Source organism: Sarcophilus harrisii, chromosome 1 (genome assembly GCF_902635505.1).
Source record: "Sarcophilus harrisii chromosome 1, mSarHar1.11, whole genome shotgun sequence".
NCBI classification, from domain to species: domain Eukaryota; kingdom Metazoa; phylum Chordata; class Mammalia; order Dasyuromorphia; family Dasyuridae; genus Sarcophilus; species Sarcophilus harrisii.
The window spans coordinates 494922537-494943531 of NC_045426.1; the positions used below are offsets into that span (position 1 = coordinate 494922537).

Here is a 20995-nt window from a genome sequence, read left to right on the forward strand (position 1 = left end):
TGGGAGATAACCAGTAGTAATTACACCCAGACTTAGTTATGTATAAGAAACAGAAAGATGCTCAATGTGGCTGATCTCAAAGTGTAGGAGATGAATAGAGAAATCTAATAAGGCTCAAAAAGGGCTGGGGTCAGATTATGCAGCTTTCAAAAGCTAAACAGAGCAGTTTATATTTCTTAGTCTTTTTTTTGTGTAATGGATACCTTTGGCAAATCTAGTGAAGCCAATAGATCACTTCTCAGAATGTTTTTAAATGCATAAAGTACATAAGATTACAAAGTTAAATTACACTGAATATAGTTGGTATAAAAAATATACAGTTAGCAAAGTATTGAAAAAAAAAAATCCAACAAAATTTGGGTTAAGAACCCTATCCTAGAGGTAAAACAAAGTAGCTTAAGTTGAATAAGGAGAGTCACATGGTCAGATCTGTGCTGAAGCGCATGTGTTTATATGAAGAGGAGTTAGATGCAAGAGATGGAGAGAGGAGTCTATCTGTATCTGTAGCCAAGATTAAACATTTGGAAGAGTGGAAGGATACTGACATCTTCAACAGAAATTGCTAAATTTATAAGAGTGAATGCTTTAGAGGAAAAGATGACTTCACTGTTAGACATATTAGTGTCAGATATACATCTGGAATTCATTTGTAGAGACATGATAAACTAGGAGCTGATGAGGTCATCATGAGAGTAAAAGTCCTAGGTTAGAATTTTAGGGAATATCTACAGTTAAAAGGTATGATGTAAATGATGAGGTAGCAAAGGAAAATGAGAAGAAAGTGCCAGACAAGTAAGGAAGTGATTCAGCAGAGAGTCGTGAGAAGAGAACATATGTAAAAGAACATAGCACAAATACTGTCAAATGCAGCAGAAAAAGACTGAAAAAACCCCCATTAAACTTGGCAATATGAAGACATTGTTAGTAATTGTGAAGAAAACATTTAATTGCATGATACTACAGGAAGTGAGACTGTAAAGAGAGAAGAAATGAGTAATAAAATAGGAAGCAAACCCCCAAATAGGCAACTTTTTCAAGAACATTGGCTGAGAAATGGAAGAGACCTAAATGGTGAGAGGATGGTAGGACTGATTGAAGATTTTTTGAGAATGGAGAAGATTCGGGCTTGTTTAAAGACAGTAAGAAAGGAACCATTTGATTAGGAGAAGCTGAAAATCTGAAAAGGGTGTGACTGAATATACAATCTGTTGGAATAGACCCAAAAGATTAAGTGTCAAGGAGAAGGGTTAGATCTTCTTTTTTGCAGACATCAGAAAAAAGGGGGAGAAAATGGGAGAATTATGAAATAAAGAGAATGGTAGTTAAAGAGCAAATAGCCTTAGTTTTTTCAGTGAAAAGGGAGGGTGAGTGAGGAAAAAATTTATAATAGCTTCTGTGGAGAACAAAGTTGGGACTAATAAAAGGACCATCTTCCTTCAGTGAGGGTGCAGTTGAAGAAGCATATTGAAGGTACATTACTAATCTTATATTTTAAAATTTAAAGTTAGTTTAAGTATTCACCTACCTGTGTAGTGTTTGACTAATTTCTGCAAAGTATCAAATGGTGCTCTGGTTGTGATATAGTATCCACCATTGTCAAGTTTCCTAATTTTGTAGTGTTTCACATTGTCACCCCTTATCTCATCCCAATCACGAATAGAAAGGGAAAAAGCACCTAAAAAAATGAATCCTTTTATTGTATCTTTCTTAAAATGCCATTATATAAAACACTATTTTAACTATTGAAATGTCAATTTAGTGAGGACCATACCTTTGGTGGTTTCACTTTCTCTTACTAAAAAGATACCTCGCTGGTTCCCAGGATTTAAAAGTAGTCTCTCAGCATCTTTTCTGCCCATTTTGCCAAAATACCATCTGAGGAAAAAATGATGTGTTAGAATATAAAGATAGAGCCAAAGATAGGAAAATTACAACAAAACAACAGAGGAAAAAAAAAATCAATTTTGGATAGATACCACTTTATTTTTAAGCCACATTAAGTGGCTTAAGTCATTAAGTATCTGGTTTGAAAAAAGGAATTTCAGGTGGCTGAAAATATAAGAAAAGCTAAACAGTTAAATACAGAAGTTATTTTAAATATTTTTCATGTTAATTTTTGGCATAGGTGAAAATACTTAAAAATTATCTTAAATACTTTTTGTGACCCCATTTGAGATTTTCCTGGCAAAGTTATTGGGAGTGATTTACCATTTCCTTCTCTAGTTCATTTGACAGATGAAGAAACTGAGGTAAACAGGGTTCAATGACTCACTCAGGATCACACAGCTATTAAGTAACTGTAGTCAAATTTGAATTCAGGTCTTCCTGCCTTCAAACCTGGTATTCTATACACACTGCTTCACCTAGCTTCCATTGACTCTACAGATAGTGGTATTCATTTATGCTGAAGGGTGATTAGCAAGGTGTGCTGCAAATTCTATGGAACTTACACCCCCAAAATACATGTAAAACTCTGACTCTCTCATGGCAATGCTGTAATTCATCACAGCAAAAAATACCGTATCATGAAGAAAAGAAAACTTTTGAGACCAATGTCATACAAAAATCTTTAACCAAATAGTAAGTATTATATAAGCAGAAATTAAAATTATAAAAACATCCATAGTATACTAGTGAACAGTAATGGCAGAGAATGAATAACTTTGGAGTCGTCTGTGTTAACAGCAACACCAAATAAGAACAGTGAAAATGTGGCAGGAGATATTACAATGGCATCAATAGCCGTAGCATCCATACTATATCATGGATATGTATCTAATTATCTAATGCAATCAGAATCACTAATATTATATCTAAATTATTGATAATTTTTTATTAGGAAGGATCTTGATTACTAAGATTTTATTCCAACCTACTTCTAGACGTACACATTAATGCAATAAATTAATGACAACTATATTATGTAAATAGAAAAATTATATATAAAGTAATTTACTCCTGTAAATTTTCCTAAGAGTAAACTGATCATTTCTGACAAATATAAATAGCCAAATTTGTCACCCTTTCTGTACAAGGAAGAAATATAAAACTAAAGTAATTTTTGTTCTTTATTTGAAACACAGAATATTATATAATGGCTAAAATGAAAAGCATGTCTAACAGTACAAATATAGTTGAAATTTATACCCCATTTCAAAGTTTACAAAGAATTTTACATGCTTGATCTCATTTGCTTTTTACAACAACTCTATGTGGCAAGTATTTTGTATATTACTATTAGTCCCATTTTATAAATGAGTAAACTCAGGTTCAGGGAAATTATATAACTGGCCTATATTCTCATAGCTAGTAACACAGGAGCAGCATCACAATCTAACACTGTATCCACTGCATTGTAATTTATAAATGTGCGTGTGTATACATGAAAAAATGTGTACACACATGTGCATAATGGATATGTTTGTATGTATATATGTGTATAGTTATTTAATTATTTAAGAAAATCAGAACTTTAAGAACTATTATAAATAATGTAGAACTGGAAAGGATCTTTGAATGCATACAATGCAATCCTTATTGCACACAGAAAAAAAAAAAGAGATTTAGAGAAATTAAATGGTTTGTTGAAATTTCTTTTCTATTATTTTACAAGAAAGAAATCACAAGACATGCAGTTTATGTGATAAGCTCAGTTTAAGTTAATCTTGCCATTAATTACCTGGGATAGAATGTAAACTTTTAAATATGACTAAAACTTCAGAACATAAAAATGGCTCCTAAATGTAGGGGAGAGGGATGTGCTACTATTGGATTGTCAAAGGATCCCTGATTTTTTGTATCTTTTAAAATAAATTTTCCCTGAATATCATTTTTTATGATCGTACTCTAAGTGTTTATCACTGAATTATTGAGTTTCATATAACATCTTGTATTAATAGGATACATTAGCAGTATTAATATTGGCATAAAATTTTGTGGTCATTACATCATTGTAGAATGCATGTTGAAACACATTTGAAAAGGTATAAATAAAACATGAGATTGTGTCTTACTCTTCTGCCTGAATGGAGTCGGCAGGAGCTACATAATTGCTAGGGATATATCCAGTCTTTCCTGTAGCTATGGATCTTGCTTCCCACCAGTCTCCTTCCCTGTAACAAACACAACAGCAATTATTACAAGGTAGATATGTTAATAACCAAGTATAACACATGCAATGTTATTTTCCATTTCAAGTTGTAGGAAGAGATATATTTCAATTTTTGCTGTTCTATTAATCTGATTAGTATTCATACTTAGCTATACTAAAATAACTTACACAAATCAAAGGAATTCAGACATAGAAGGAATCTTTATATTCTAGTAATATTATTATTATAAACTAGCAATATTATTTTTTATTTCAGTTGTGGTGTAATAAAATAATCAAGGTTCAGATCAGGAGCCAGCTTCTCTGATTTCCTCAGTTGTTATTATTTATTATCTTGTATTTTTTTTCCTTCTTTGCATATTCTCTTTCCTTAAAAAGAATATAAACTTCACCAAGTCAAGAAATTACTTATTAATTTGACAGCTACTATGATGTCCTAAAGAGTTGGTTAATAAAGGCTGAATGAACTGATTTGACCTCTAAAAAGGAATCCTAAAAACTGTTTTTACATGTAACTGGAAAAACTAAAACATTTTTCTTAAAAGATATAAAACTTCTCAATAAAAAAAATAATGAAGGCAATTAATACATCCTTTCCTGAAATTGTATTTGGGTTGTTATGCTTGAATCATGTTTATGAATTACAGCATTCACTATGAAAAACTTTCATAACTTAAAAAAAAAAAGTCAAGTTTAACTGAAACTGAAAAGAAGAGGGAACAAGTAAGGAAAACTTCCCTTTCCTCAGGAAAACCATTTAGAAAGAAAATTAAACTTTCTTAAATAAGTATTTTTAAATATATTTCAAATGTATATTATGGATTAATGCTAAGAGAAAAGGAATTGAGGAATGAGAGGGTGAAAGAAAAAAATAACAAGCCATGTCTAAAATTTACATGATGAATTTTATTTAAAGTAAAACAAAGAAATACAAATCATACAGAAGTTTGACTAGAGGTTATCAGTGTAAAGTACTAGGTTGATTGGAGACATGACTTGTTCGCATCAAACCCCATAGTGTCCTGGAGCTACAGCTATAATTATAATATTATTAGCCATATTACTTCTGAAATTATCATCTTATTAACTAATATTAAAGGCTTTATACTATTACTTTATCCTTAAATATTTTGATTTATTATAGGTCTCTTACCACTATTAGTACAACTAATACTGATTATCACAAGCTGACTTTATAGTAGTTCCCAATGAAATATTATAACACTCACGTATTGTTAATTATTTGAAATCTTTCACCCTTCTTAAAAGAAAGATCTTCTGTAGTTCTAGCTTCGTAATCATATAAGGCCACAAATATAGTAACACCACCTAAAAGAGAAAAAAATGATACATAGGCAAACTGTATAGGACAGCAGAAGACTCTCATCAAAAAAAAAGTTCAAAGTTTGATTCTTGCCCCAATCTAATTTTTTGAAAATGAGATTCTAGGTTTATTTTGGGTTGATTAAGAGCAAGCAAGCAAACAAACAAACAAAAACATTTGAGTATGGCAAAAAACATCTTTACAGGCTTGCCTTCATAAGTGTTTACCAGAAGTATTTTAACATCATTCAAAATTCTCTGAGACAGTTTTGTTCAATGACTATTTCATAGTCAATATTAAATGGACAAAACCAGGTAAATGTTCTTATAGCTTGAAGAATCCTTAGAACAATGTCTAGCTCAATCTCCTCATTTTATAAATGAGGGAACTAAGACCAACAGAAGTTAAATGTAATATAGATAGATCCATGTTTTTCATCTAACTCAATTTTTACTTTAAACAGAACCAAAGTGAACCTCATGTCCTATAATAGTGTAAATAGACAAAACCAGGTAAATGTTCTTATAGCTTGAAGAATCCTTAGAACAATGTCTAGCTCAATCTCCTCATTTTATAAATGAGGGAACTAAGACCAACAGAAGTTAAATGTAATATAGATAGATCCATGTTTTTCATCTAACTCAATTTTTACTTTAAACAGAACCAAAGTGAACCTCATGTCCTATAATAGTGTAAATAGAAAAGGGATTCTCTATATAAATTCTGAAGTTTTCTATATGTTTGTTAAGTTAAATAAATTTAATTTAATTTAATTTATTAAAACGCTAGTGCTTCTTTCTGGTAGGGATATATTTCATTCTTTGTATTTCTATTCCCAGTATTTAGCTTATCACACCATCCATTCCAGTGAGATTGATGGCCCACAAATAGAAAACATTCTATTTTCTACTCCTGAAAATGATTCCCCATCCCCCCAGTCTGAAAAGTATTCCTTCCCCAACTTCCCATCTTGGAATCTTTGGCTTCTTCAGGATATAGCTCAAATCTCCTTCCCAGCAGAAGTCAGAATCAGGGCAGATTGATCTTAAGTTAAGGGATAACTGAGATCAAATCCAGCTTCATATTTATTAGATATATGGAGCTATCTTAAACTCTCAGCCCAATGTAAAATGAGGCAGTTTTTAATCAATGGTCTCTGAGGCCCCTTCCAGCTCTCAATCTATGATCCTATGGATTTCCTGAAACCATTATTTGTTAACGCTCAAAATTAGTTTGTATTAATTGTATATATTTAAAATTTTTACTTAATCACATACCTAAGTGTATTAAGAGTAGGGAATGTTTTGTTTTTGTTTCAAGCATCTAGTACAGTACCTAGCAAAGAGCAAATTCTCAAGAAATGCTTGCTGAAGTCTACTATTAAACTAAGAGCTTAAACATACTGTCCAGATTATAAATTGCAGTTCCATTAGTATGTATATTTTAGACCTATGGATTCAGAATTGAATTGGAGGAAGAGCATAGCCTAAGATGGTTGTGGGAAACTATATAATACTTTCAATAATCCCAGACTGTTCCCATTAAAAAAATATCAATATTCTCCTATTGATGCTATATAGATGCCTACCACTGTAAATACCATGATTTCCAAAAGAATAAAAATTGCAGGGAACTCAAAGGGCAATGGAGAGATGCATAATGAGGGTAAATAATTGATCTTCAGTATATTATTAAGTGGTGACTAAGAATTGACTACATATAAAAGATATTATCCAGGAAATGGATGGTTACAAAAGGATGTGGAGTAGTCATATAAAGGGGTGGAGGGAGAAAGGAAGGCCCAGGAGAAAAGCTGCAAAGTCTGAGTGCTGCAATAATACCCAAGACCTACATAACTTCCAGTATTTTGGGGAGATCTTAATAGAACAAGGATCAATCTCACCACGATAAGGATGTTGAGGGTTGCAGTTTGCACAAGGGCAGAGAGTACTCGCAATGATTGATCAGAGATTCAACAAAGCTAAGGTTATAGGGGGAACAAAAAGGGTATTCTGTGAAACTATAGGAATTAAATCCTATGAAACCAGAAAATCAAATTAAAAACTGATAGAGGTCACTAGTCAATACACAATTTCAACCTTGAGAAGAGGGCAAGTTTTCCTCCAAATACTATGGACATGAAAACCCAATCAGGAACTTTATTTACTAATGATGCCTTATCTTCCTATTTTTGTAACTTATCTTTTTATTTTTATAAATTCCACAGCTTGATGTTTTCGTACCAAGAATCCTTATTTTAGCAACACATGTAAGAAATTAATAAGATTATTTAAGACATACCATTTACCTATGAGAAGATATAATATGCTTAAAAATAAAATGAATACATTTTAATATGCAAGTTAACAATTTAAGATTATAAAATAAAATGTCATTTTAGGATTCTGTTTTTAAAAATTAACTATCACAAATGAATTAACAAAACATTAACACAACAGAGTAATAGAATATATTTATACAAGAGATAAACTACTTCTATGTCAAAACATTAACCGAAGACAGGAATTCTAAAACTTTCAGACAAAGCTACCTAAATAAGATGATCTCCCAAGCTCTCATGTACCTAATTCTAGCAAAAACCTGAAGTCTGAACATTTCTTGAATGATCAAGAAATCCAATGAGAAACTACTGAAATATTTAAGCATAAGAATCCAGGAAAACCTAGAAAGGCAAATTTAATTGAGCAATTGGAAGGGGCTAAAAGATAACATTATATAATAGAGGGAGAAGAAACATGTATCCTTTCAGAATTTTAATGTCTTCAAAGGGAGTGAAAAAAATTAACTTTTTCAAAAAAAAAAAACCAAAAAAAAAAAAAAAAAACCACGAGGATAGGAGGGATGACGACATACAAGACTGGCTCTATTCAAATCTGTTTTGTTATTTGAAGAAGGCAAAGAAAATGAAGCATATATAGTAGTACAGAAAATATAAAGGAGGTAGAGCCTATTTTTTCCTAACAAGTACATGATGAAAAGAATATATAATCATGAAGAAAAAGGGAGGGAATGAAATCAATTACTCTTATTTGAAATGACAAAGGAGGGTTGAACACACACACACACACACACAGAGTACAGAAATGTAGAAATACATCAGACTCTACATGGGGAAAAAAAAAGGGAAATGGAAGAGAGAGTGATTAAAAGGAAAGATAATACTGTACATAGAAGTTACCAGCAAAACAAAGCTTCTGATTACAAAGAGGGGATTAAAAAAACAAAAAAAGGCAAAGATATAGAGACAGAAAAGAGCAATTAGAATCTAAGAAGTTATCCACAAACTGTGGGAATGGTTGAACAACACAACACAAGTCAATTTCACAGAATCCAAGGGACTATGACCTGATGCAAAATGAAGTGAGTAAAACCAAGAAAATAATTTATACAAAGACAACACATTGTAAAGAAAAACAAACTCTGAAAAACTTAAGAATTCTAATTAACTGAATGATCAACCATGTCTATAGAGAGAACTTACGGCAAAAGCAAGTTTTATCTACCTTTTGTCCCAGAGAGGATGAATTCTAGGTGTAGGAAAAAAAAAAAACATTTATTTTTGGGCATGGCTTCCATATGAGATTTTTCTTGAATATGCTTATTTTTTCCCCCTTTCTTTCTTTTGGCTTTTAATTGGGAAGTGCAATTGGAAAGTATAATCAGCAATAGTGACACCAAATCAATGAAACATTTTTTAATACACAGAAAAGGAGGAAGTTCACAAGGAAGCACAGAAAAGGCTAAAGTTTTGAAAGTAACCTGCAGAATTTTTAATACACTTTTTTTTAAAGGCAAGGAAACTTTGGTATTATGCCCAAAAGGGTATAAAAACCATGCATACCCTTTTGATCCAGCAATAATACTACTAGGTCTGCATTCCAAAGAGATTAAAAAAAAAAAAAAAAAGAAAAAGGTCTATATTTTAAAAAATATTTATAGCAGCTCTTTTCTGATAGCAAAGAACTAGAAATTAAGGGGATGCCTATCAATTGGGGAATAGCTTTACAAGTTGTGGTATATGATTGTGAAAGAAAATTATTATGCTATAAGAAATGACAAGTAGGATGATTTTGGAAATACATGAAATGATGCAAAGTAAAATTAACTAGGAGAACATTGTATACAGTAACAGGCAATTGTGACTTAGTTATTATTAGCAATACAATAACCCAAGGCAATTATGATGGAATTATGATGAAAAATGCTAGCTATCCCCAGAGAAAGAACCGATGCAGAAGTTAGAATGCAGATCAAAATTTTCTTTATTGTTTTTGGGATTTTTTTTTTTGTTGTTTTTGCTTTCACTTGTCTAATGTGAAAATTTTACAGGAATAAATATGCACAACCTATATAAAACTGTTTGCTTTTTCAATGAAAGGGGAGGGATGGGAGGGAGAATTTAGAACTCATTTTTTTTAATGCTAAAAATTGTTTTTACATGTAATTGGAGAATAAAAGACTTTTTTTTTTTAAGCCAAGGAAAATGAAACAGGGATACAATATTTCACACAGAACCCTTTTTTGTTTTTTGCTAAATATTATGGAAAATTTCTATTTTGAGCGTTTTAAGTAGAAAATTAAACTTTTTTAAAATCTGAAATTTTCAATCTATCAGATATTAATTATTATTTTACTATCCTTTAATGAGCATGCTAATAGTTTAATTAGTTTGCTGGTATTCTACTGTGTATTTTTAAAATATAAAAAGCAATGGTTGTAACATATAAGAAAGAATAACTATCAGTTTATAAAAATACTATAAAATATAAAAACAAGATTTTAGAAGCAGAATGAGTTTCCAGAACACTCTTGTTTTTCTCTTCCTATTTGGTTCCTGCTCCCTGTTCCTAAAACAAAATTGTGCAAAGTTGAGATAGGAAAATAAATACCCACCAATACATTTATCTTTCAATGTAACAGAATTGTATATTCCACTTAAAGTGAATTTTCCAGACAGCTAAGATTTACTATGTTTAAATGCAAAACATTTTTCTAATTATTTTGGATGGAGATCTTTCTAAAACCTATTACACATTTCCTACATCACCTTTAACACAAAGCACACAAAAGTTAAGCTATTGTATGATTCTGCACCACCATTACTGGCTCTCATTATTCCACTGTTATAAAACATAACATAAGCATATACCACTCTGGACATATAACAACTAAGTGACCCTGACTAATTTCTTGCCTTATTTGCCTTAGTTTCTGTAAAATGAACTGAAGAAGACAATGGCAAATCACTCTAGTATCTTTGCCAAGAAAATCTCAAAAAGGAATAATTAAGAGTTGTATACAACTGAAATGATTCAACAACCAGTGATTTTTTAAAAAGCTTTTAAGACTCTTCCCTCACATTTTCAGTTACAAGTTTTTAATACTGCCAATTTAATATTAGTTCTGGAGATAGTCATCCCCTCCAAACGAACATATTCTGGCCACTTCTAATTTGTTTTTTTTTTTAATGTGCTGTGGACTGCAGAATCTAATAATCAATCTTGTTAGAATTGTGTCTACAAGAAAGGACAACATGCTCTAAAGGTAGATGGGGTAGTGAGGAGTTCTCCTTTGACTGGTGACATAGATCAGGTAGGCAAGGATAGGTTGTGATCTACATCATCTTACTGATGTTATCATTCATTCATTTGACTTTTAAAAGTGAATTTTGCTTCCAAATTATTAAATCATACTTCAGAAACCTGGAATTTATGGGTAATTTGTCATTAAGAAAAACTCTGACACCATTTAACTTTAGAAGGAAGGATTTTCTAGGCAATGGGAATAGGGCTGTATTATAGGATAAAGAATGGCAGATTCAAGTTCTAGTTTAAAATCACTTCTTAGGCATATGAGAACTTAGATATTAATCTCTTCTGGCCCTATTTTCTTCATACATAAATTGGGAATGAAAGAATCATTTGGTTTACCTACCTTATAGGCGGTTGTGAAGAAACTGCTATTAAATTTTAAAATGCTACATGAGGATATATTATCATTCATTCCATCTCCAATTGATTTAAAAACATGTATTTTATATGAAAATGTTACATATTAATCATTAATAAATAACTCCATATTATGTCATTTTATTAATTAATTCCTTAAGACAAAGTCAATGTGATTTCCAATTGAAAACATTTTATTAATAATTTGGGGTACTATGTGTTTAGGCATTCTTATAATTTATGATATTAAATATTCTATAATAAATATAACTTGAAAGCAATATGTATTTTTCCATTAATTATAATGTATGCTTTTATTAGTCATGTGACCTGTAGTATAAAATGACGTGGCAAGTTTTTTAAACAGTTCATCTTTCAAGGATCTACAATTTTATTGGTATGAGGACTCTCTCTCCAAATACAGATTGTGAACCCTTTTCCATTTTAATTTTTTAAATTGTTTTTGAAAGTTGTTATGGGTGAGAATTGTATTATTGAATGGCCAACCTCTGAACTCAACTACATTTAGTTTTATAATACTACAAAAAAATTTCTCTATTTAAATGGGCAAACTGAAAATCAAATGATGAGACTTGAAATAAGGAAAACCATGTTTGGCTCTAGCCCAAAAGATTCTCAGCCTATTAGATTGTCATTGTCTTTATTTTTCTGTGAGTATGGCATGATCAGAGCCAAATTTTATTATAAAACAATTGTTGTGTCCTGCTTTCTAGAGCCCCCAAGTTGGGGTGACAAAATGTACTGTGCTTTCTAGAGCCCCCATACCAGGGGGAAAAACATACTTCTCTTAGTGGAAGATTGATGAGGACAGACTCCTGAGGATGGTGAAAATATGGAGTCTGTTTATTCCAAATTCTCTCACCCTTATATACCCTCATACTCTTATATAACCAAAGCAACACTGTGCATGTATGTGCTAAGTATATACTGTACAGATGTGACCACATAAACAACTTGCTATTGTATGTAGATTGCACCTGGTATCACTCTCCTTCAATCACAACACTGTTGTCAAAGCCCCGTGACATCTCAGGAAGGCCGAGAGCCCCTTAATGATCAAATGTATCTGGCACATCAAATTAGGCAAACATTTACTATGACAATTCAGGGCTATATCACTCATATAATGCTATAAAATAGATTTTATTTAGTAGAGTTAATACAAAGCACCAATCTGATACACACACACACACACACACACACACACACATATGTACACATATTAAAACTGACAAATCTCTACAAATGTAGAAATAAATGAGAATATAGTGCTACTATTTCTTAAAAGACAGGGTCAAAACTGTGAAAAATGAAGAGTTCACTTAAAACTTACCTGTTAAACCAGCAGAATGTGAAGTTGGCATAGATGTAAAGGCAGAAGTAGCACCTCCAAAAGGAGTCATCCCTGTTGAACCTCCAAATGGTGTCATGGAATGACTGGTAAAATTAACAGTTGATCCCTTTACTGAAGATGACTGGCACACTGGGGTAAGTTCTGATCCAAAATGACTGACATTTATACTAATAGGCTCTGGATTGCTTTCAGTTCCATATTTCATAGTTGGACCTTTGTTTTCCTTACTTTTAATGCACCCCATTGTTGATTCTACAAAGACAAAGAAAAAACAAAATAGTAACTATATATATATATATATATATATATATATATATATATCAACTTGATTTTGAGATGCCGTAAAGATTGTTATGTACGAAACAGCAATATACATCAGAAAGGATACTGGCTTTGGAGTCAGGACACTTATTAGCTGTATACAGACTTTGGGCAAATCATTTTACTAGTGTGACCTCAGTTTCCTCATTTATAATACAAGAAGAATACTAGTATGTACTTTACATGATTATTATGAAGATCAAATGAGAATGAATATAATTCTCTCTGTAAACCTTAAAATGCTAAAAGAAAGTTATGATCACTCCAAAAATTATTTAATATATAATTCCACTTCAATGAATAAACTGAAGCTAAAAAATAATAATAATTAAATTTCCAAGATAAACAGATCTAGGGTTTATTTTTTTTAAAATCAGGGATATACTAGAACCTTTCCCAATAAAAAATGAGAATTAACCAAGAACATTCACTCTCCCCAATATTATTTGACATAGTTCAAGAAATGCTAGCAAACCATAGTAAAAGAGAGAGAGAGAGAGAGAGAGAAAGAAATTAAAGGCATAAAGAGAGGTCAAGAGAGATTACTAATATAATGGTACACTTAGAAAATCCTAGAGAATCAGCAAAGATACAGAGACAATAAAGAGATTCTACAAACTTATGGACAATGAAATAAATTCTCAAAAATCAACAGCACTTCCATATAATCACTAAAAAAACTCAACAAGCAAAAATAAAAAAATTCCATTCCAAATAACCACAAAATATATAAAATATCTGGAGATACCAAAGCACAAAAAATTCTTGCATACATCGAATTACAAATTTTTCCTTAAAGAAATAAAGTTTAAATAGCTGAAAGAATTCATTGCTCATGGCTAGGCAATGCAGGTATATTAAAAATTACAACACTGTCAAAGTTAATTTATACTTTAATATGCCAATCAAATTACCAAGAAGATATATAACAATAAAAGTCTTCTAGAAAAAAAAAAAAGATCTGAAACAGTGACATTAAATTCAAATAGAAATAAATTGTCTACAGCAGCATCTTGACTTAGAAAATCACATTATCTAAACTGTATTTTATTTTTAATTTAATTTCTTAAAATATTTCCCAATCACATTATCATGTCTGTTGACACTCCATAGTATTAAGAGAAATGGTGATGAAGCTGGGGGGGGGGGGGGGGGGGGGGGGGCGGGGGGGGCGGGAGGGGGGGGGGGAAGGAAGGAGGGGAAAAAGTATTTCTAGACCTCAAACTTTATTATAAGCAGTAATAATCAAAACCATCTGGTATTGGCAAAAAATACAACAGAACTCAATAACCCAGTATCTGATAAAATGGAAATAAATTGGGAGTAAGAAGTGGGACTCTATTCAGATGGGAAAAAATTGAAAAGCAGTCTGGAAGAAATTAGGCTTAGACCAAAACCTTAACACTATATTCTACAATACACCTTAAATATATGAAAAAAAGATATTATCAATCAATAAGCACTGCTATGTATGAGGCATTGTGCCAAGTGCTAGAAATACCAAAAAGGTAGTAAGGACCAAAAAGGTAGTAAGGGGGGTAAAGACAGTCCTTACCTTCAAGGAGTTTACAAGATGACAAAGCAGAAATAATTAATAGAGGAAAGAAAGCACTACAATTAAGGAGGGCTAAGGGAGGTTTCGGGAAAAAGATGGGATTTTAGTAGAGACTTAAAAGTAGTCAGGGAGATCAGTAGGCAAGCATATTCGGTCTCCCCTAGACAGCTCAGCTAGGGAGCACAGCAGATAAACTCTGGAATCTGGAGTGAGTAAGACCCGAGTTACAATCCAGTCTCAGATACTATATGGCAAGTCACTTAAATGTTGTTTGTCTCAGCTTCTTCACTTTTAAAAAGGAGATAACAACATCTATCTATCTCACAGGTTTGGTGTAAGATATTATATGTGAAGTGCTATAGCACACTATGTGGGATGTGGTAGATGCTATGAAAATATTTATTCCTTTACCTTAACTAAACTAAACTTAACTAAAATAATACAATTTTCAGAGCTAATATTTAGATTTTGGTTTTAACACAAAATATGAATGTTAATTTAGAAATATATTAGAAACAGTTATTCCATTCTAAACAAAGGAAAAGGAACTTAAGAAATTAAAAATAAAAAATAAAAATCATTATGTCAACTTTATACAACTTCTCAGAACTTTTATAGTAAAGAAGCACTTTTATATTAAAAAAAAAAAAAAAAGCCCTTTTACCGAGTGGACAAGCATAAGATATTATCAGTGGATCAGCTAATAAAAGAGAATTTTTGACATTACTTTTGCTGCCACTACAGAAAAAAATTTTCAGTAACAGTGATTTAATTCTTTTACACTAACACAAATACTTCCTTTTCTTAAAGGAACTGAATAAAATCATGGACAAGTGTTTATCAAGCATTTACAAGTGATAAGAAATTATATTCCAACTCACAAAAAACAATTGACTTGAGAAAGTTAAGTCCTGATCTGATGAATAAAGCTTAATATCTCACATGATCATAAAAATATTATTTGACATTAGATTACTCCAGGTGTTACTACATGATCATTACTCTATTGTGAGCAGAAAATACTTTTGTCTATTAGAGAAATGAAGGATTAGATGTTTTTTTTAGCCCAAAGAAAATGGGAGTAGAAATTTTGATCTCAGAAAAACAAGAAGAGTTGAAAGACAAGAATATGATGTATATTAAACTAAAAGTACCATAATTAAATATCAGCATTATATATAGATATATGCACCAAATTGCTTACCAACTAAGTGCTTAAAGGAAAGAAATTAAATAAATTAAAGGAAAATCTAGACTACAATCATACAGTATGTCTCCCTCAGACTTAGACAAAAGAAAAAAAAATAGTAAATTAAGAAAATGGAAAAAAAATTAGAAATGAGAAGCCTGTAAAAACTTCTGAATAGCAATCTTGAAAAGCATAACACCTATTTTGGGGGGAAATTACATGGCACATACACAAAAGCTAGGGCAAAAGAACTTCTAAATAAATATACAAAAGCAGAAGAGAATAACTTTTTTTTCCCCCAGACTATAATCCAATAAAAATATAAACATATAAGAGCTTCCAACAAAATAAAGTCAGATTAGAATAGTACATAAAGAGGCCCACCTCAAAGTCGGGTGGATTTGGGTTAAATTTTGCTTCACACATATTGACTTTGTTTCCCTAGGGATACATCATGTAACCTTTCAGTGACAATAAAAACGAAGAACTAAAACTTAACTGGAAATTAAATAATGACCTACTAAAAAATGAAGTTTCAAAGAACCATAAAAACAACAAAAAACTATGTCAAAAATTAAAATAAGACACACACACTAAAATGTATGGTTGCAACTATACAGCAATCCTTTTTTAACGATTTTTTTTATTGTAATTTTAAATTTCTTCCCATCTCACTTCACATAGCAAGGTTACCACTTGACATATAGAAAAAAAATTTTCATACTGTGTACTTCTTTTTATCAATTTTCTCTGGAGGTGGGTGTCATCTTCCTCCACAGTTCCTTTGCAATTGATTTATTTATGATACTTAGAATAACTTGGTTGTTCCCAGCTGTTCTTTGAACTATATTGATGTTACTGTATATTATGTTCTCTTGGTTTTGCTCATTTTGCTCTTCATTGTTTCATGCCAGTCTTTCCATGTTTTTCTGAAATCAACCAGCTCTTTAAAAACACACACACACAATAGTATTCCATCACAATAACACACCACATTTGTTTAGCCATTCTCCAATTGATGGGCATTTCTATATATTCAATCTGATTCAGGTTGAACTTATAGAAAAGTATGTGAATGCTTTAATATTAGCCAAACTAATTTTTGCTTCATTTAAATTGTTGTCAGCAATGGCCATGAAATTTATCATTCAAACAGAACAAAACACTTGATTCTTCTATCTTTAAAAGTTAAAAGACATCAAGTCAATTTATGGGGTTTTTTTGGACCATGCATAAATACTTTAATCTTCACTTATTAGAACTATATTGCAGGCTCCATTTATCTGTGAAAGCATGAAATTTACTATTTTTACTATGACAAATCATTTAAATTTTAGTAAATTTTGTAGATTACACAGGGATTAAATCTTGGTCAAAATAGCATTAAGCTTTAATCAATTCTACTCTTCCCTTCCTTCCTGCCTTGTTTTTTGGCTTCTTATCAGATCTATTGTTATCAAGTATCTACCTATGTACATAGCTGAAAGAAAAGGGGAAAAAAAAGGGAAGGCCATAAAGGGAAAATTTATCATGTCAGTTAACTAGCCAAAATTCATTTCCCCTGATTAACTCACAAAGGACAAAGGACCTACCAGTGTTTGGTTACAGAAAATCAAATACTAAAAAACTAAATGTGCTTTTCTTTTTCATTCCCTGGAGACGTCATGAGAGAGGAAAGAATATGGAAAGGAGAAACAAAAACACTTAAAGGTTTCTTGAGAGATGAGAGAGAGATAAAAAGTAAAATTAGGCAGCGGTATCTTGTATATATAGTGAGCTCCTCATACTTTGTTAAGTTACTATATCCAGTAGCTATGAATATCTGTTCATTAAGGTGCTGTTCATTAACAGGTAACATAATACATCTGAAATATTTTGCAAACCACAAACATAGATTCATGAAAATTTAACTTAAAGTTAATCGTGACAGATCCATACTGCACTATTTAAGGAAAGTAGAGTCTCTTCAAGCTGAAAAATAGTATAATTCAGAATATATCCATTCTCTTTTTCCTCATTGTTTTACCGTTGTGTACCTGGCAATCTCCTCCATTCTCAAGATTTCCAACTTACTCATCTAGGAATATTATTCCTAAATCTGTATGATTTCTTATTTTCTGTTAATGACACCACTATTCTCCCAATCACCTAGATTAGAAACTTTTAAGTTGTCTCTGACTTCTTCCTTGTATCATTTTCTAAAGTCCAATCTTAGGAGCTATTGATTCTACCTTTGCAATTTCTCCATCTAGCCCTTTCTCAACCATTCAAAAACCTTTTTATGAAGTATTTGCTTTATGTACTATGCTAAGGCAAAAACAGTCCCAGTTCTCATTACTATTCATTGCTCTTCTAATACTACTTATTAACATTTATATAAAATTTTAACAATTGCAAAGTATTGTACATATCTAATTTGGTCCTCACAACAACCCTTAGATATTATCCCCATTTTGCACACAAAGAAATTGAATAAAAGAAGTGAATCGATTTGCATAGGGTCACAAAACTAGGAAAGATCTGAGACAGAATATGAACCCAGGACTTCCAGAAGCCAAGTCCAGGACTTCATTTGTGACAAGTAAATGAACACATATGATACAAAATAGAAGAAACCTCTATAGGGGACTGGAAAGAGTCTTATATAAAATGACTTTTGAGCTAAATCTGAAGATAAAGGAGATTCTAAAAGGCAAAGGAGAGAAAAGGGAACATTCCAGGCACTGAAGATAACCAGTGGGAAGGTACAATGACAGGATGAGTGTTCTGTACGAGGAACAATAAGGGGGACAAGTATGGTTACACTGTAAAATGGGGGTTATGAAAAAAACTTAAATGTTGAATGAGACCATAAAATCATATCATTGATCTAGAAGGCAACAGACACTCAGGAATTTATGAATCGAGGGTAATATGGGTAGACCTTCAATTTAGGAAAACAACTCTGGGAATCATGTAGAAAATAAAATGGAGTCTGGAGTGATTTAAAGAAGGATGTCCAATTTGAAAGCAAGAACAATAATTCAGGTGTGAGGAGAAGAAGGCCTGAACCAATGTAGCAATCATATGAGTGGAGGAAGACATATAAAAGATGTTAAGTAGAAATAATAAGACTTAAATAGATTAGATATAAGTCAACTGGAAAGGAACATTTAAGAAAAACACTGAAAGATAACACTAGCTTGAATAAGCTTTTCTGTGCTATTTGAGAATATAATCATCATCTATAATACTGCAAATTGCAATCTATATACAGAAAAATATTAGAACAAAACTCATTCATAATTTGGGGATTGCCTGTTCAATGTTAGAATTTAAAGAAAACATGTCTTAAATTGAACTGTCAAGAAAACTTCCTGAAGAAACCAAAAGGAAGCAATATCGTATGACAAACACTTAACTACAAGCTAAAATGAGGGGGGGGAAGGAAGAGAACATAAATAGTGAAAGCAAGTTATACAACTAGAATATTCTATGTAATCTCAAAAATTTTGAAACAATAATTTCTACCTTAGATTTAAAAAGTTAAAGCTGCTACTGGGTCTTAAAAAAAGAGAGAAAGCTTATAAAAGAAACCACTTAGAAATTCACCTTGAAAGTATTTATAAATAGGTTATTCTTACTGAGAAGTTTTCATTATTCATATTTTGGAACAAAAATCAATGAACATGGGTATTTCCACAGAAAAATCACAGAAAAAAGACTGAATAAGGAACCCCATATTTCTATTATGTACAGCTTGCATTTCTTTTCAAAATTATATGATAAATTCCATGTGTTACTTTCAAAGAGGTTTTATTTATTGATGTCTGGTTAACCTCCTATTCTAATTATATATATGTAATATATATACATATATATATTTTTAACTGCTACAATGATATTTCCTTTTATTGCATCACTATGGTCATTACTATTTCTTTCTTTCCCAAATCCTCAGTTAAAAATAAACAAAAACTTTGAAAAAACATAGTCGAACAAAAAATAAAAAACCCCCACCCACACTGGTCATGTGAGAAAACATCACATCTAACTTTGTACTGAGTTTTCCACATTTTGTCAGACAATAAGTAGGATTCTTCATCAATTCTCCTGAGTCATCATGATTGGTCACTGCATAGATCAACTGTCAAGTCTTTCAAACTTACTTTTCCTTATAATGTTTTAGTTATTGTATAAATTGTTCTCCCGGTTCTGTTCACTTCAGCTAATGTAAGTCTTCCTATTCTTTGAAGCAAACTCTTTCTTGGCAAAGGGTTATTCAAGCATATATAGTCTCTTAAATCACTAAGGAATATTTGAAAAAAGAATGACCAGCCACATAGTGTGTTTAGGGTCTATGAGATTTTCCATGACTCTTACATATTAAAAAAAAAGACCCTGAACTGGGTTTGTAACAAGATCTTTATTAACAGCCACAAAATGTTTCATGTTTGGGGGTATTTTTTTTTTACATCTAGTAGTTGGCATATAGTACACTTAAAAATGTTGTTGACAATATAAATTTTTTTCATTTCCAGCACATACCAACTATTGATATTGTAATCTCAGTTGGGATTTTCTTGGCAAATTATTGGAGTGATTTGCTATTTCCTTTTCTAGCTCATTTTACAGTTGAGGAAATTGAAAGAAACAGGATTAAGTGACTTGTCCAGGGTCACACTCTTAATATGTGTGTCCAAAGACCAGATCTGAACTCAGGAAGATGAGTCTTCTTGACTCTAGGCCTGGCATTCCCTCTACGATGACCCAATTGTCCCAATTTATTCTCTACTCCATCTTCTGTATTGTTCCTTCGGTCACTATAATTTTGACTCTTCAGAGATTGTGGTGTTCCAAGAATAAATAATATAGCACCATTGCTAGAATGTTTATAAAAAGATGACATTTTGTTTCAGGGAGAAGCTTGAGATGGTTGAAAGTGTTCTACTTCTCAGTTTGGAATCCAAGCTCTATAATTACTTATAGAGGCTTCTCAAGATATGAAATGATAGACCAATTTTAAAAGCTGCCCATCAAATTGCATTTTTTTCCAGTGTGGATCATTATTTCAGAATCTTTTAAAAGGATCACTGAACTCACTCACTGCAGAGGCTCTGTAAGGAAATCAGCGGGAGCATTTGGAAGGCTTCATGATATAGAGAAAATTCA

The 20995-nt window shown here is 31.6% G+C and overlaps 1 protein-coding gene across 3 annotated transcripts in view; it reads right to left on the bottom strand.

Annotated features, from left to right (window-relative positions):
- Positions 1-20995, bottom strand: part of YES1 (YES proto-oncogene 1, Src family tyrosine kinase) — a 79582-nt gene that overhangs the window by 23645 nt on the left and 34942 nt on the right. For all 3 annotated transcript variants that reach the window (XM_031946567.1, XM_031946566.1, XM_031946568.1), the window contains exons 2-6: positions 12759-13031; positions 5341-5440; positions 4014-4112; positions 1772-1875; positions 1526-1675 (exon numbers count right to left, since the gene is read on the bottom strand). In XM_031946567.1, the coding sequence (XP_031802427.1) occupies positions 1526-1675; positions 1772-1875; positions 4014-4112; positions 5341-5440; positions 12759-13023 (718 nt within the window). In that variant the 5' untranslated portion in view covers positions 13024-13031. The remainder of the gene's footprint in view (positions 1-1525; positions 1676-1771; positions 1876-4013; positions 4113-5340; positions 5441-12758; positions 13032-20995) is intronic.